The 13,266-nt window shown below is 34.9% G+C and overlaps 1 protein-coding gene across 8 annotated transcripts in view; it reads right to left on the reverse strand.

The window, feature by feature from the left end:
* Cirl (Calcium-independent receptor for alpha-latrotoxin) overlaps nucleotides 1-13,266 on the reverse strand; it is a 70,250-nt gene that overhangs the window by 2,909 nt on the left and 54,075 nt on the right. For 5 of the 8 annotated variants that reach the window (XM_088046946.1, XM_088046940.1, XM_088046942.1 and 2 more), the window contains 10 exons: nucleotides 5,618-5,810; nucleotides 4,070-4,176; nucleotides 2,648-2,965; nucleotides 1,943-2,596; nucleotides 1,298-1,890; nucleotides 1,085-1,250; nucleotides 825-1,039; nucleotides 670-773; nucleotides 374-418; nucleotides 58-226 (listed from right to left, as the gene is read on the reverse strand). In XM_088046946.1, the coding sequence (XP_087903072.1) occupies nucleotides 58-226; nucleotides 374-418; nucleotides 670-773; nucleotides 825-1,039; nucleotides 1,085-1,250; nucleotides 1,298-1,890; nucleotides 1,943-2,596; nucleotides 2,648-2,965; nucleotides 4,070-4,176; nucleotides 5,618-5,810 (2,564 nt within the window). Of the gene's footprint in view, nucleotides 1-57; nucleotides 227-373; nucleotides 419-669; nucleotides 774-824; nucleotides 1,040-1,084; nucleotides 1,251-1,297; nucleotides 1,891-1,942; nucleotides 2,597-2,647; nucleotides 2,966-4,069; nucleotides 4,177-4,287; nucleotides 4,392-5,617; nucleotides 5,811-13,266 lie in introns of all 8 variants that reach the window. The other 3 variants (XM_088046944.1, XM_088046943.1, XM_088046945.1) reach the window with 3 other exon arrangements.

Raw genomic sequence — 13,266 nt, forward strand, 5'->3', positions numbered from 1 at the left:
CATATTCATGCCCAAATCAACTACGAACTACCAAACATTTCGGACGAATTTTCTTACCTTTTCATTTTGAACACAGTGGAACAAGAAAATGAAGAAGCCTTGTAAACAATTCAAGAAGGCAAACAAGTAAGCCATTGCGACTGATTCTTGGTTGATGTAGAGAAAACCGAAAGTCCACGTCAATCCCAGAAGGAATACCAAAACAATGGCACCTTTCAGCCACGCCCTGAAATCGTCAACAATGTAAGAAATAGTACCACTTCTTCTAATTAACGAACTATGAATTCATGCAATCTAACTAAGCATGCATTAAATGGTTAATGAGAGTAAATCTAAGTCTGATAGCGAAAGATAATAAAGAAAATTATCTTACAAGTGAGCTTGAAATTTGGTTTGAAGTGCATTTTCTTCCTTTCCACTACCATAGGATAAGAAGATCGCCATGCAAGAAAGAAGAACTTATATTAGAATTAAGACCAAACCACAAACTTTTTTTTGTCAATTTTAACCTTAACAGTCCAACCAAATACATTTATTTTAATAACCATAACCACTCTTTAATTCAACATAAATCCTACGACAGTTGATTTAAACCATGCCCAAGTTGTGCAACATAGAATAATATATACATTTAATCTGTTGTTACTAATAAATGTTAATGAAGTTTACCTGGTACTTGCAAGACGTGAGTGCTCCTTATTCTTAATAGAAACAGAAGCACTCGCGTGACGACACATCATTACAACAGCCAGTCCTAGGAAAATAAGATTCAACTGAAAGAAAACATCATTAGAAATGAAACGAACAACAACAGCGCAACTTACGAAAAGTACAACAATTACAGGTCCAACGAAGCTGTAAATGAAATAGTTGTTCGTTTTAAGCCAACAATGTTGTTCGGTACCGTAGCCTTGTGGGTAAATTGCCGCCGAGATGAGTACGATCACCAAAGGTAAACCGTATGCGAAAAAATAGTACCACTTTAATCTAGATTTTTCAGCTTCAAATACTTCAATCAACATTACGTAAAGTTGAAAACCTGTAACAACATTGTAAAACGAGAAAAAACTCAAGTTTTGTTCACCTTCGAAGAACATCCAGATGAATGCACACAGGAAGAAGTATTGCAAGAAACCAGCAATGACGCCGCAAACAATTTTGTTCTCAGTCTGTCCTATGCCTATTATAAAAATTAATTCAGCTATCAAGAGGCAGATACATAAGTTGCAATGTATTGTTGTTCGGTCGCTCTGTAAATGTACCGATTAAAATAAAGAAGACTTTTCCAAGAAGTTACCTTGAGGCCTCGAAATAACTGAAACGTTATTATCGCCAGTATTAAACATATTATTGATATTATGCACCCAACTAATGTTATGATTTTTAGTGCTATTTGATGTGGAATTGGAAGTTCAATAGCGTGGACATCCATCAGAATCGCAAAATTCGTTAAATGGTCACAAAGACAAACAGTGTGTGATCTGTTTGTGAATTCCACGCGACAACCTTCTTCTAACCACGCACTCGAAGTATAATCCCAAAAAACACAAGACGGATTGCTCACATTCTCAGTTTGTAAATGTCTAAGTGTTAGTTTTACAGGTTCTCTGAGTTGGATATGGCGGCCTTTTCCTAAACTTGCAGAAATCACTTTACTGTTTAACATGCGAGTAACATTCCGATTTGCTTCTGTCGAGTCAGGTTGCCATTGAAGGATTTCTTCAAGACGGTCAAAAGCTACAAAGACCAAACGAACTAAACCACCGTCGCTGTTCTCTTGAAGAGCACCTTGGGAGAGTTCTATAGAATCATTGCTGGCAGACCATTTGTTATCGGAAGGGAACACTTCGGTAGTAACCGATTTGGTTTCTAAGACACGGACTGATAACACTAGAACAAGAAACAATAAGTCACTAAACTAAAGACTTGATTAAAAACTTACTTATATTTTTAACAATTTGATCAACAGTCTTTTTCCTCATAACTGTGTCGGCTAGAAGAAACGCGTTTTCTTCTAAACCTATAAGTAGTGAAGTGGCCACTCTCATTTGTTCTTTGTAGCTCAAGTCTCGCCAGGAAGGATGCTGAGCTGAGTCTAATAGATTGCTGCCAGTCTTTACAACATCACTTAGCATTTCGGTAACTATGGCTTCGCGTTGTCGAGTATCAGGGAAGGTTTGGATGTCTTGTGACATCTTTTGAGCCATTTTTTGTATGATTTTGGTGGTGATCATCATATCACCGCCATATAACGTTTTACTGCTAGTAACTTGAGCTAAATCGTTCGTTATGGAAACTAGCGGATCTCTTCCCGCCATGATTCTCTGCTCTAAACTCGTCAACCACACAGATCTACACTGACTCAAATCAGGTGTAGGTGGGAACCACGTTGGTACTGAATTCATTTCAACACACCGCCATTTAGCAAAACCAGTTGTACCACCAGGGCATGGTTGGATGTCAGTTGAATTAACTTTAGTCCAATTCCAGTAGATACTTCGAAATGTTCTTGGACTGCAGTTTGTTTCGGAGTCTTTAGTCCAAGATGGCAGAACACTAGGAGGAGGAATGTAAGTATGTGGATCAGTACTTTCGGCTGAAACAACAACAGGTAAAAACTAAGAACAGACAACTTCACATTACATACAAGTTACTCTTTTAGGCGGCATAGTGGTGAATGCCAATGTAGTGATTTCGTCTGGAATAGGTGCAATGACTTCTGGAGTTTTCTCCGTTTTATGCTCCTCCATTTCGTCATCAACCGGTGGCACCAATGGGGAATTTGGCGAAGTTAACGTTGTCGTCGAAGAAGTGATAGTCGTTACCAGTTTTGTTGGAGGAGTAGCTGAAACTTTCGGAGGCTGTGGAGGCGGACGCGCCGATGGTTTGACGGTGCTCCACATAGGAGGCTGCGAGGTAATCAACCAAGGAGGACTTGGCCGGCTTGTAGTCGTTGTTGTCGTTGCTATGAAACACGAGAGTCATGTTTGTAAACAAATGAACAATCAACAGCAGTTGCTCCATACTTACAAAAACCTATTTTAAAACACAATTTTATCTGTTGTATTGTCTCAAAACTAATGGATCGATCTGTTCCAACGCTTCCTCTTTGAAACACATCGCCGATTACGCTTCAACAATTTATTAAATCAAATTAACATCCCATCTCTGAAGTAATAATAATTAAAATATTTAACTTAGATTTGAATTCGATCAATAATAGCGGTATTACTTAAATTAAATTATGTTGTGACGAGTGGATCTATAAATATGATAATTTGATCGGCGTAACAAGTTTCATTCAGTAAAACTTGTAGAGGTTGTTTGAATATACATGTTATTGAAATGACTGCAAAAAATTGAATTTCCAAGAGAAGAACAAAAACGGACAAAAAACATCCTAATAAAAGTGATGGGATTTGTTATTGATGCTACAGATCTCTGTCAAAAATTGAGAACAAACAAAATTTCCGGGAACTGTAGTCGTATTGCTGTAATTTTCATCAATTCTAGTGTATAATTTCAATTAATTTACATTAATGATACACGCTTTAAATCGGCTGCTTTAATTATGGTCAATTTTGACAAGTATTTTGACAGCTAAATTAGATGTTGCCACACATCGAGATTTTACGTGTACCCACAGCTTTGGGATGATGCCATTCTAACTAGAAAATACCTATAAATAAAAGTTGTCATAAAATAAATCTTAAGATCGAAATAAATAAAAGCGGCCTTATAACAGCGACCGTCAAAATGTTTTGGACGCATGATTGCAATAAATCAGTGTACAGTTATACAAAGTTCAAGTTTCGCTTGGAAAAGTTGGATCAGTTTGATAAAATTGTGTTTGGTATTTTGTGAGAAACCGAGGAAGCATTTTGGTTTGACCGTGAGTGAATTAACTGGTTGTCTCGATTTTGCTTGGAAACCTTGTAAAAGCGATGTAAAAAAAAAGTCGACATGGAGATTAAGATGTAACACTCGAATAAGGAATATTTTATGGCAGCGTGTTGTAATTCGAGTAGAATCTTGTCGAACAAACAGTAACGCGTCGGGTCTAACTTACCAGGTAGGCATTGGTAATGGGCCTCAAGGTATTTGTGTGTTCCAGGACAAGGATCTCCGAACATACTTGTGCTTGCTGGGATGCTGCAGTTCTGATAATGGGTGCACCTAAGACAACCATCGCGTTAAAATCAAACCAAAAGCATAAAAGCTCGAATGCTTCCTCGTTTCTGACAATATTGTATGTTCCCGAACTGGCTCAGAAAAGAAATTTATTACCCTCGCAAATATACTGGGCTTCAATATATTTGACCGTTCCAACGCACGGATCACCGAAAATTTCATTGTTCACTTCAACCGTACAGTTTTGGTGTGAACTACATCTGAAAAAGAAGATCCCCCTATTTTTAGACGCGTCAAAATCAAACCATGCTATTAATTTGTTAATCGACACAAGTATGGAGAACTCTGAAGCAGAGGAACACATGTTAAGCACTTGTAATTTTGTCATTCTTCAAAACAATGAGCTGACTCACTGGACGTAAATGAATAAATACGACACCCACTTTAGCCCATATGAAAACGAAATAACATACAATATTGGCAGACACTAGGAAGCATACAAAAACAACGTTAATGAGACACTTGCACATGAAGCGCTGTCATTTAAAATGTTAGTTACAAAAATAACAATAAAAAAACACTGTTAGGAATGTAAATGTTAATAACTTCATCTTATAAATTAAAATACATTCATAAAAGCGTGTTAAGTTGATAGTAATTGATTAGTTCGTTTCTAATCATCTGAATTAAGATTCGAAAAAAATTGAAACCAGTTTCTGCTACTTCACTAACTTGGCTCAATTGAAAAAAATCGAACATCGCTTGATTTTGCATACTTTGAGAGTACGACTCTTTTATTCCTGAGCCAAGCGTTAGTGCGTAAAGAGAAACACTTAATAATAATTACAGTGCACATTTCTCTCAACTTAATACGCTTTTAAAGTCTGGTTTGTTCTCACAGTTTAAACACATAAAGATGTTAGAAGACACCACAATATTTGGACGATATGACTGGGAAATATTTATTTATTGTTTCAATATTGAATTTTGTTTTGTTTATTTATTTCTGTTCAATTTATCCGGAAGAAAAAACTTCTCATATCTTTGCTCTGAAAGTCAACAAACTTATAAAACTGAGAAAAATTGGAACGAAAATAATTTCCTTGAAAACTATAATCCTGTTAACGGATTTTATTGTAATGCGGACATAAAAATGTTATCATCATAAACGTAAAATATCTTTTCCGTGAAAGTAATTTTTTCTTTGATGAGAACCGCTGTGTTAACAACTGAAACATTTTTTGATAACGCAATCAGGCATGAAATTTGTAGAAGATTCGCCTAGTTAATTTTACTGTTAATTTTTTCGTTGTTGTTTATTTTTAACTCAACTGTCGTTTTGTTTGTAGCTCAAAAACTTTAAGAAATTAGTTCCGCTGACTTGAAGTCAAACAGCGTGATGTTGAAACTATTTTCAGTTAATAAAGTATAAAATATCTGTCCCAGTCATGTTCACAAAGTTAGTAAGGAGGTACTATTGACTTACCTTCCGTGTAAAACCCTCAAAGATTTCGGTGACATGCAGTTCACGCTCCAGTCGGTGTTGCCATGGTCGTTGCAGATTGTTATCGAAAATCGCCCATAATTAGCTCGAATCAGCTTTATCAATTCTCCCTCTTTGCATTCGATTTTGAGCGTTTTTCCTTCACACGCGTATGCTGTCTCGTATCTGTACACTTCTGAAAAAAAAGAAATCGTCAGTGTTTTCTTTACTTAAAGAGCAGAACAAAATCGATTGTGGTGAAAACTGTAAACAGTTGTACACATTTTTAACTTTCAAGAAAAAGACGAGAATGTGTGTTGAAAGTTTTATCGGCTAAAGTGCTTCTATTTTTATAAGAGAGCAAACAGGAGGAAAGAAAAATCGTCGATGGTCGTTGATATATTTTTTGATAATTTCGTTTCTTATTATTTGTGATGCATTAAGAACTGTGTATGCGAAAGAACCGATTCCTCTTTGTGAAAGGTTTCGTAATCATCCTTGGCATGTTTTTTGCATTATGATATCGATATATTCGTCTATAATAACAATCTTGCAACATCTTTTCATCTTGCGCTTAAGGAATCGATAATAATAGACAAGGCATAATTTAATGCAACTGTGACATCACTCACTGATTTATTCTTTCCCACTCGTGATTTTTGTTCATATGAAATTACCTTTCCAAGTGTTAATTTAGGCAAAGTGGAAACTAGTTCCATAGCGTAATAAAGCTCGGATTAATTAGAACTTAATTCTGTATTGTAATAAAATCTGTTGTCTGTTGGTTTAGTGCTTCCCTATTCGGGTATATCATTTTAGTCCAACTAATCATGAACTGAACTAAATTCTTCTATGTGGTCCTTGAAATAGAGATGCTCCTAGCACAAAACGATTGTTTGCATTCATTAAAATTCAATTTAATAAACTAAAATTTGACGAGAAAACGGTTAACACGGTTTAATTAAAACATAATATTGAGAACTTAGCGATAGCAAAATCGCCACTGCTGAAAATGTTTAGCGTTAAAATATTTGATGGATCAAAACAACGCTTTCAAATAGAACTTGTCATTTTATTGCTGTCTGTTCTCTTCAAATATTTTTTTATCCCAAACGACACTTCGTAACGCGTGCAATTAACAGTTCTATCAATATTTTCACTTGCTGTCCATTTTTTTTTTCATTAAACAACTGTAGTATATTATTTTCACTCCGTATTTATTGTTTTAATGATTTGTTACTAAGCGTACATATTTTTTGGATTCAGGAACATAAGTTGTTTTCAAAACGTATGTTGAATGACAATTACTGAATTACGTAGTTCAGTTTAAATATCCCATTGAAATTGTGCGTCGTCATCTTAGAATAATTAATAAAATATGAAACATCGATGTTATTATAATAGGATTTTCTTTGTAAGGATGAAATGAAAAGATATTTACGGTAATCTTGAGAACGCTGAACGATGGTTGTAAACAGTAAAAATTTCTGACGGCAAAAGGTCATTGGAAATTGAGTACATGTTTGATAACCTTGGTGTTATCATTTTTTAAATAGCCTAAAGCCGTGGTATCATTTTATAAATTTTCCTGACACCCAACCGTGTTTTGATTGAATAAAACATCATGAATCATCTTTATAAATAATTATCTTTAAATAAATTGCTGCTAAAAGTATTATCATTTAAACAGAAACAATTTTAAATATTAAAGTGGTTTTCCCAGTTTCGCTTATCGGAATAATCATTTTAAAAACGCATATTTTAAGATAACTAAGTATATAATTAAAATGTGGAAACACCTTAATCGAAGTTTTATTCGGATCCGTTGCAAATCAGTCGGTTATTTAAGATTCCGAAATGTGTCAATTTTGAAATAGTCCGGGATGTGAAAGTTGAAAAGGTTGTGTTTGTCAAAGCAAACGTCATTAAAATGCCATTAAAACGTAGGATAGAGGCAAAGGAGTATTTAGACGATAAGTAAATTTTCATTAGAGCGAATGAAACCAATGAAGCACACATGTGGTGAGAATTAGAATAAGTTGCAAAGTGGCTTTACAAGCAAACTATTTCAAATTCCATTCTTTCAAGTGTGCACTTTACTTGGAATGACTGCAGAAAGTCCGCTTTATTCAATTCTGAATGGCTAATTACGGTGTTTTACGTACTCTCCATTCAGTGGACTTAAGAAAAATTGTTCCATCACAATATGTCATGCGTCATCATCTATTATATAAAAATCTCGCATGAGTTTGTTGCACGATGACTTTGTTGTCATATTGTTTTTCCGTTAGTGTAGGAGGAAAATGTTGAAACCTGATTGTCCATCATTGGTAGGTGACGAGTTCTAACAAGGTCTGAATAGTTATCTATATATACATATATTCTATATTGTAGGTGCGGCTCTTAACCAAATTATAACTGCATGAAAAGCGGAGATATCTGCGTAATGCAAATGATGACTTCATTCGATGATTGCTACTGATGAGCCTAACAAAATGGAAAGTTCCTTCAAATGACTATTTTTCTACATTCCGTTAGCAAATTTACATTACATAAATATTGCATCTATTACTCACACGAACAATTGATTATTCAGTTTGTTCCTCAAGGAATAGTTTACGATCTTTCGCAAGTATTCTCAACTCATTTCTCATATCAATATTATAATTTTATGATGAAATAGTTGGAGAATTATAATTCCACGAGTTTGATTACAACGGAACAGTTAAAACATAATGAAGCTAAAAATAACGTCCGAAGAATTACTTTGCAATTGAACACCTTGCATCACTCACTTACAGCTATGACAAAGCAGGAAGTACTAGTTTGGATTTTTTTGTAGTGTGACATTCCTATTAACGCGTAATTGTGATTGTATTATTAAAAATTCTACAGCTCGATATAGCCGGATATTCCAATTTTAATCTCCTATTAACCGTCCGTGTTATGATACCAAATGAAAATGAAGCGTTACAAAATAAAAATAAAGTTAATTGAAATTATATCTATTAATACCAAAGAATTAAATTCTTCAGACACGCACTAGTCGTTAAGTTTTTTTCATACAATTAATATATTTTGATAGTGTTTTTATAACATTCAGAGCTTAGTCTTGACAATTAAATCTTTAGAAAAAGTAAACGTTTATATCTCTCATCGTACCGATTTAAAGCCACATGGTAGTGAAAGAAATATTGCCCGATTCTGATATGACATTAAAGTAGTGAAAAGTTAAAAATTGACATGAATTTCTTCGGTATTGCAGTGGATTTTATCTTTACAAATTTTGTTAATAAAAGAGCAGAACAGAGCTCGGTTAGTTCACACATTGTGTGCATCTAGTTCAGTAATTACCTGTTGTGAGCGGCATTCCTCGGCCAAGGCTCCGACTTAAGTTGGTTGGCCGCTTTTACCGCATCACCGTCCTCGTTCTTTTGTATTTAACAACTTCGACGTTGTGTAATACAAAGTACTTTATACATAGGTATACACACCCTTAAAATCGTTACAAGCGAAAGACCCTAAAACCCACAAATTAACTTTGACAATCTAACTAATCAACTAGACCAGATAGGAATATCTCGGGATTATTGATGAATCCTTGCGGTACACCGACGTTTGCTCCTGATTTACGAGTTTTCTTTTGATTTTTTCGTTTTTGTTAAATGATTGAGAAGACTTTACAAAAATGGTTGTGGACGATAAATCTGACGGTGAATAGAATAAAACGAATAAATTTAATAAATGATTAAGTGATGAATGTATAACTTACAAGAAGAGAACAAGAATTTTATAAAACTTGACGTGAAAGCTACGTTTTATTACCTCACTTAAATTTTTACGATGTTCTCTGAAAGCACGTCTTATATGAGAAATTGTTAGGGCATTGCCTTTCTTGTCACTATTTTTTATGATCAAATTTGGAGCTCATGTATCTTGTAAATTGTCACAAGCTGTAATTCCAGGTATGTATCACAATTCTCTCCACTGCAACCAGTCACACGTGTAATAGATGAAAAAATTTACATTGCTCCCTTCACTCTTCTAATTACTTTCACTCAGACGTAACAATCAAGATATTTCCACCTAATGCAATTTGATCTGTGGTCTATGGTCAGCGTCGGCTTTATGAGAGGAAATGGAGGCTCGTATTTATGCTGAACATTTTCAAATGATCCCAAAGTTGATACTATAATGAATCAGCTCTGTTATCTTGTTCTTCGTGTACAAAGACACCACAGTAGCTACACTGGGCAACTGATATCAGAAAGTGTTGATTGGTAATGAAACGAAGTCTCGTTACCTGACACGAGTTGCTAGTGCACAAACTGTATCACATGTCTCAAGTGGAGTTTGGACCGAAAACTTTACAAGATTGATAAACACAAAATTGTAAATATTTAAATAACAAGTGGCTAATTAAAGATAAGTTAGGCGGACAAAATGTTTTTGTATGTTTCTGCGCAACTTTATTAGACTCGAACAAAAACAAACGGATTAATAGCTTTACAATCTTGATGTAATTAAAACGTATAAAACACATAGCATTCTCTTTAGTCCAATCGTTCGGGCGCACTTTCTGGAATTAAATTTGTGGCAACATTAGCTCCATTTGTGTTTGTTCACTTTTTGCAACGACCAACTAAATTCTATCAAACGATAAACACGTACCCTCTCTGATAAATTTATTGATTAATTAAATATTATTGAAACGCATCGGACTCTATTAGTTAATCCAGCTAATCTCTAACCATATCATACGAAGTTTGTGGGACATAAAACCGACGGTTTGTGGGTAATTACCCGTTTTTTAATATGGATATTAGATTAAAAATAAAAGCACTTAAATTGTTATTTTTACTTGGTCGTAGATTCGAATTGGATGCGTTTTTGACAGCGTTTCTAAACAGTGGCACTTAACCGTATCCTGTTTATCTACCTCAGAGAGGGTGTCTGAGAATGTGCTGAGTTAATACAACGTTGGAAAAAAATTGGATAAAATTGTCGGTAAACTGTTCCAGTGTGTGAGCAAGAGTTTTGCCAATTATACATTCATAAGTTAAATTTTATGTAAATCAGATCGTTGGATATGAATTACCGAAGATTTAATAAGGCCACTGAGCATAAATAATATGGCGAGAATGCAAATGTAACGTAATTAAGAATACGATAATTTCTGTGAATCCGACACGGCTACACTAATTCAAACAGCTAATATTGTTCTCATCACTAATTAGAATTTTTCTAAGATATTATAAAACCGTGAGCCTTCAATAGATATACAAAACACGAAGCGGAAAACAAAAAGAATACGTGATATGACAACAAAAGCGCCACTCTTGAAAAATTATTGACTTATTGGCAGTTGCTGGAGGAAGTCGATTGAAATTACAAATCAGTATCCTCCACTGTTGTTTCAATAATTTACTTTATTCAGGATGAATGGCAAATACACTTCCATTTCCAGGTCGGAAGAGCTAGGAAATCAAATTTCAAAATTTTCTCGTAACCGTTTAATCTTATAGAATTCCCGTGCTATAGTTGGGGAGAAATTTTCTTCGCTACGTTTTAATGAAACTGAATTAAATTTTTCCTAGATGAATTTTCTGGTTTTCAACGGCTTTTCAAAGCAAATGCAGGAAGGAATTTCGTTTGAAAAAAGTAAGGTGTGAAAGCAGCACAAAAAAATTAGATGGTATTCACATACCTTTCCCAAGTTTCGTTTAATTAAAATATTACCCGCGTTTCGCATACTCCTGCGACCATTTTAATAAAACTTCATTATCCCGCAGTCGCAAATCGGTCGATGATAATGTGTTAGAAACGTTTGAAATTGGTAATTAAACACAATTTCCAGTGCCGAATGAGAGCAAGTAACATTGAAGATGCTTTATGGCCAATCTAAGATTGCGGAATGGTCTATAAGTCTCTTGCTAATGTGTCAATCAGGTCAATGAATCCGGGAAATGGTAGCATTAATACGAAGAAGCGATGTATTGACAAGATGCCAAGAATTTCTGGAATTAAGTACACAAAATCTAGCTTTGGAAGAAAAATGTAGCCATTATAAGAAACGTTTGTAGGTAAGCAGTAAATTTCGAGTTCAGTTGCTATGAAATAAATTGCAGAAACAGCATATTTTGAATCGTTTCTTCCGCTAAATCTGATAATTCAAAGTGAAAATAGAAAATTATTTTTAACACAGAGAAAAGCACCCCATTATTATTACAACCCATGTAGCCTACATATGTGGTCTTGGAAACAATTGGGAAGTCGTATAAATTAAACAAAATGCCGACAACGTGTGCGTTTCGGTGTTATTAATAACCATTATCATTATCGATCGAGCGGTTCTGTTATTTATTGTGTTAAAGCGATCTTGCGAAAGCATGTGATTTGTAGTTTTTGTTTCATGGAATAAGAAAACCACCGACTTATTATTAATTAATACTTTTCGAGTAACTGCACCCAATTTTATTTATATGTGCCATAAACACATATTTTAAACAAGAATCATATTTTACCGCAGCCGTTCACGTGTTTTTTTTTCATTCAAGAACGTTAGAAAGGAAACAGAGTCTTGATAGGTATTGCAATTGCAGAAGCGAGACTTAATAATTTTTAAACGGATTCAAGGTGTCACTATTACTTCTGTGTTCTGTGAACTTAATTCAATATGTAACTTGACAAGTTTCAATTGGGATAACAAAAGGTCTCATGTTGATTTGCTTTGATTGTGTTTACTTTCCCCGGAGTATTATAGAGGTGAGATCCGGAGAAGCAAGCGCGTTCTTAAGAATAATTTACGTATCGTCGTTTATAAAGGAAAATTCATCCACATTAGCTTTGGAGAGGAGATTAGAAGATGTGATGATAGATCAAAATAATATGAGCAGAAGCATAGGAACAGTAGCTGTATATCAACTCTTGCTGCAAGTGACATATCGGGCGGCGAGGGGACAGTCCGATGTATAGAGGAGCTTGGCTTCGTATCATCACTAGTGCATTGTCTTCGACTATATACCTGCTTTCTGAGATCATACGGGTGGAACATTACTTATTATTATGATCCGCAAGAACACTATAAAGATTTTATGCTTGAATTTACAACCCTACTTATGTTTTCTCAACAATACCCGAATATATTGGGCTCTACGAGTCTACGACAAAACAAATTTTATCTTTACATCAAACTAGAAGCAGATACTCTTGGAATGATTAATGCAGCACGTTTATATCGGTGCGCTTTCTAAAAACAATTCCCTTTAAGTGAAGCACTTTTTCAAAATTTTTGCCAACGATAGTAATTGCTGATGGGGTGACGCTTTGATTAATCGCAGAACGATGCTGGTGTTTGCGAAGAGGTTTCGAGGGGTTCTAGGGGACCGAGCTCAGTCCTGAGCCGAGAAACGTGGCAACATTGCTTGGCCCAACAGTTGGCGTTTGGACCGGTTTGCCTGATCCTACTCCACGATTCAACGAAATGAAAACATAACGATATATTGCAAGCAACACGGTGGATTTTTATATTTGCATTTAATAGAGGGTAGCAGAGGAAAGATTTTTGAATTAAGCTCGAGCTTTGATCATTGTATTTTTTCCGAAAAGGCTAATATCTGATGATGACAGGTAGTTAAGTGGACGATTGGTAC

Source organism: Gnatocerus cornutus, chromosome 10, assembly GCF_029298725.1.
Source record: "Gnatocerus cornutus isolate USDA-ARS CGAHR chromosome 10, icGnaCorn1.1, whole genome shotgun sequence".
NCBI classification, from domain to species: Eukaryota; Metazoa; Arthropoda; class Insecta; order Coleoptera; family Tenebrionidae; genus Gnatocerus; species Gnatocerus cornutus.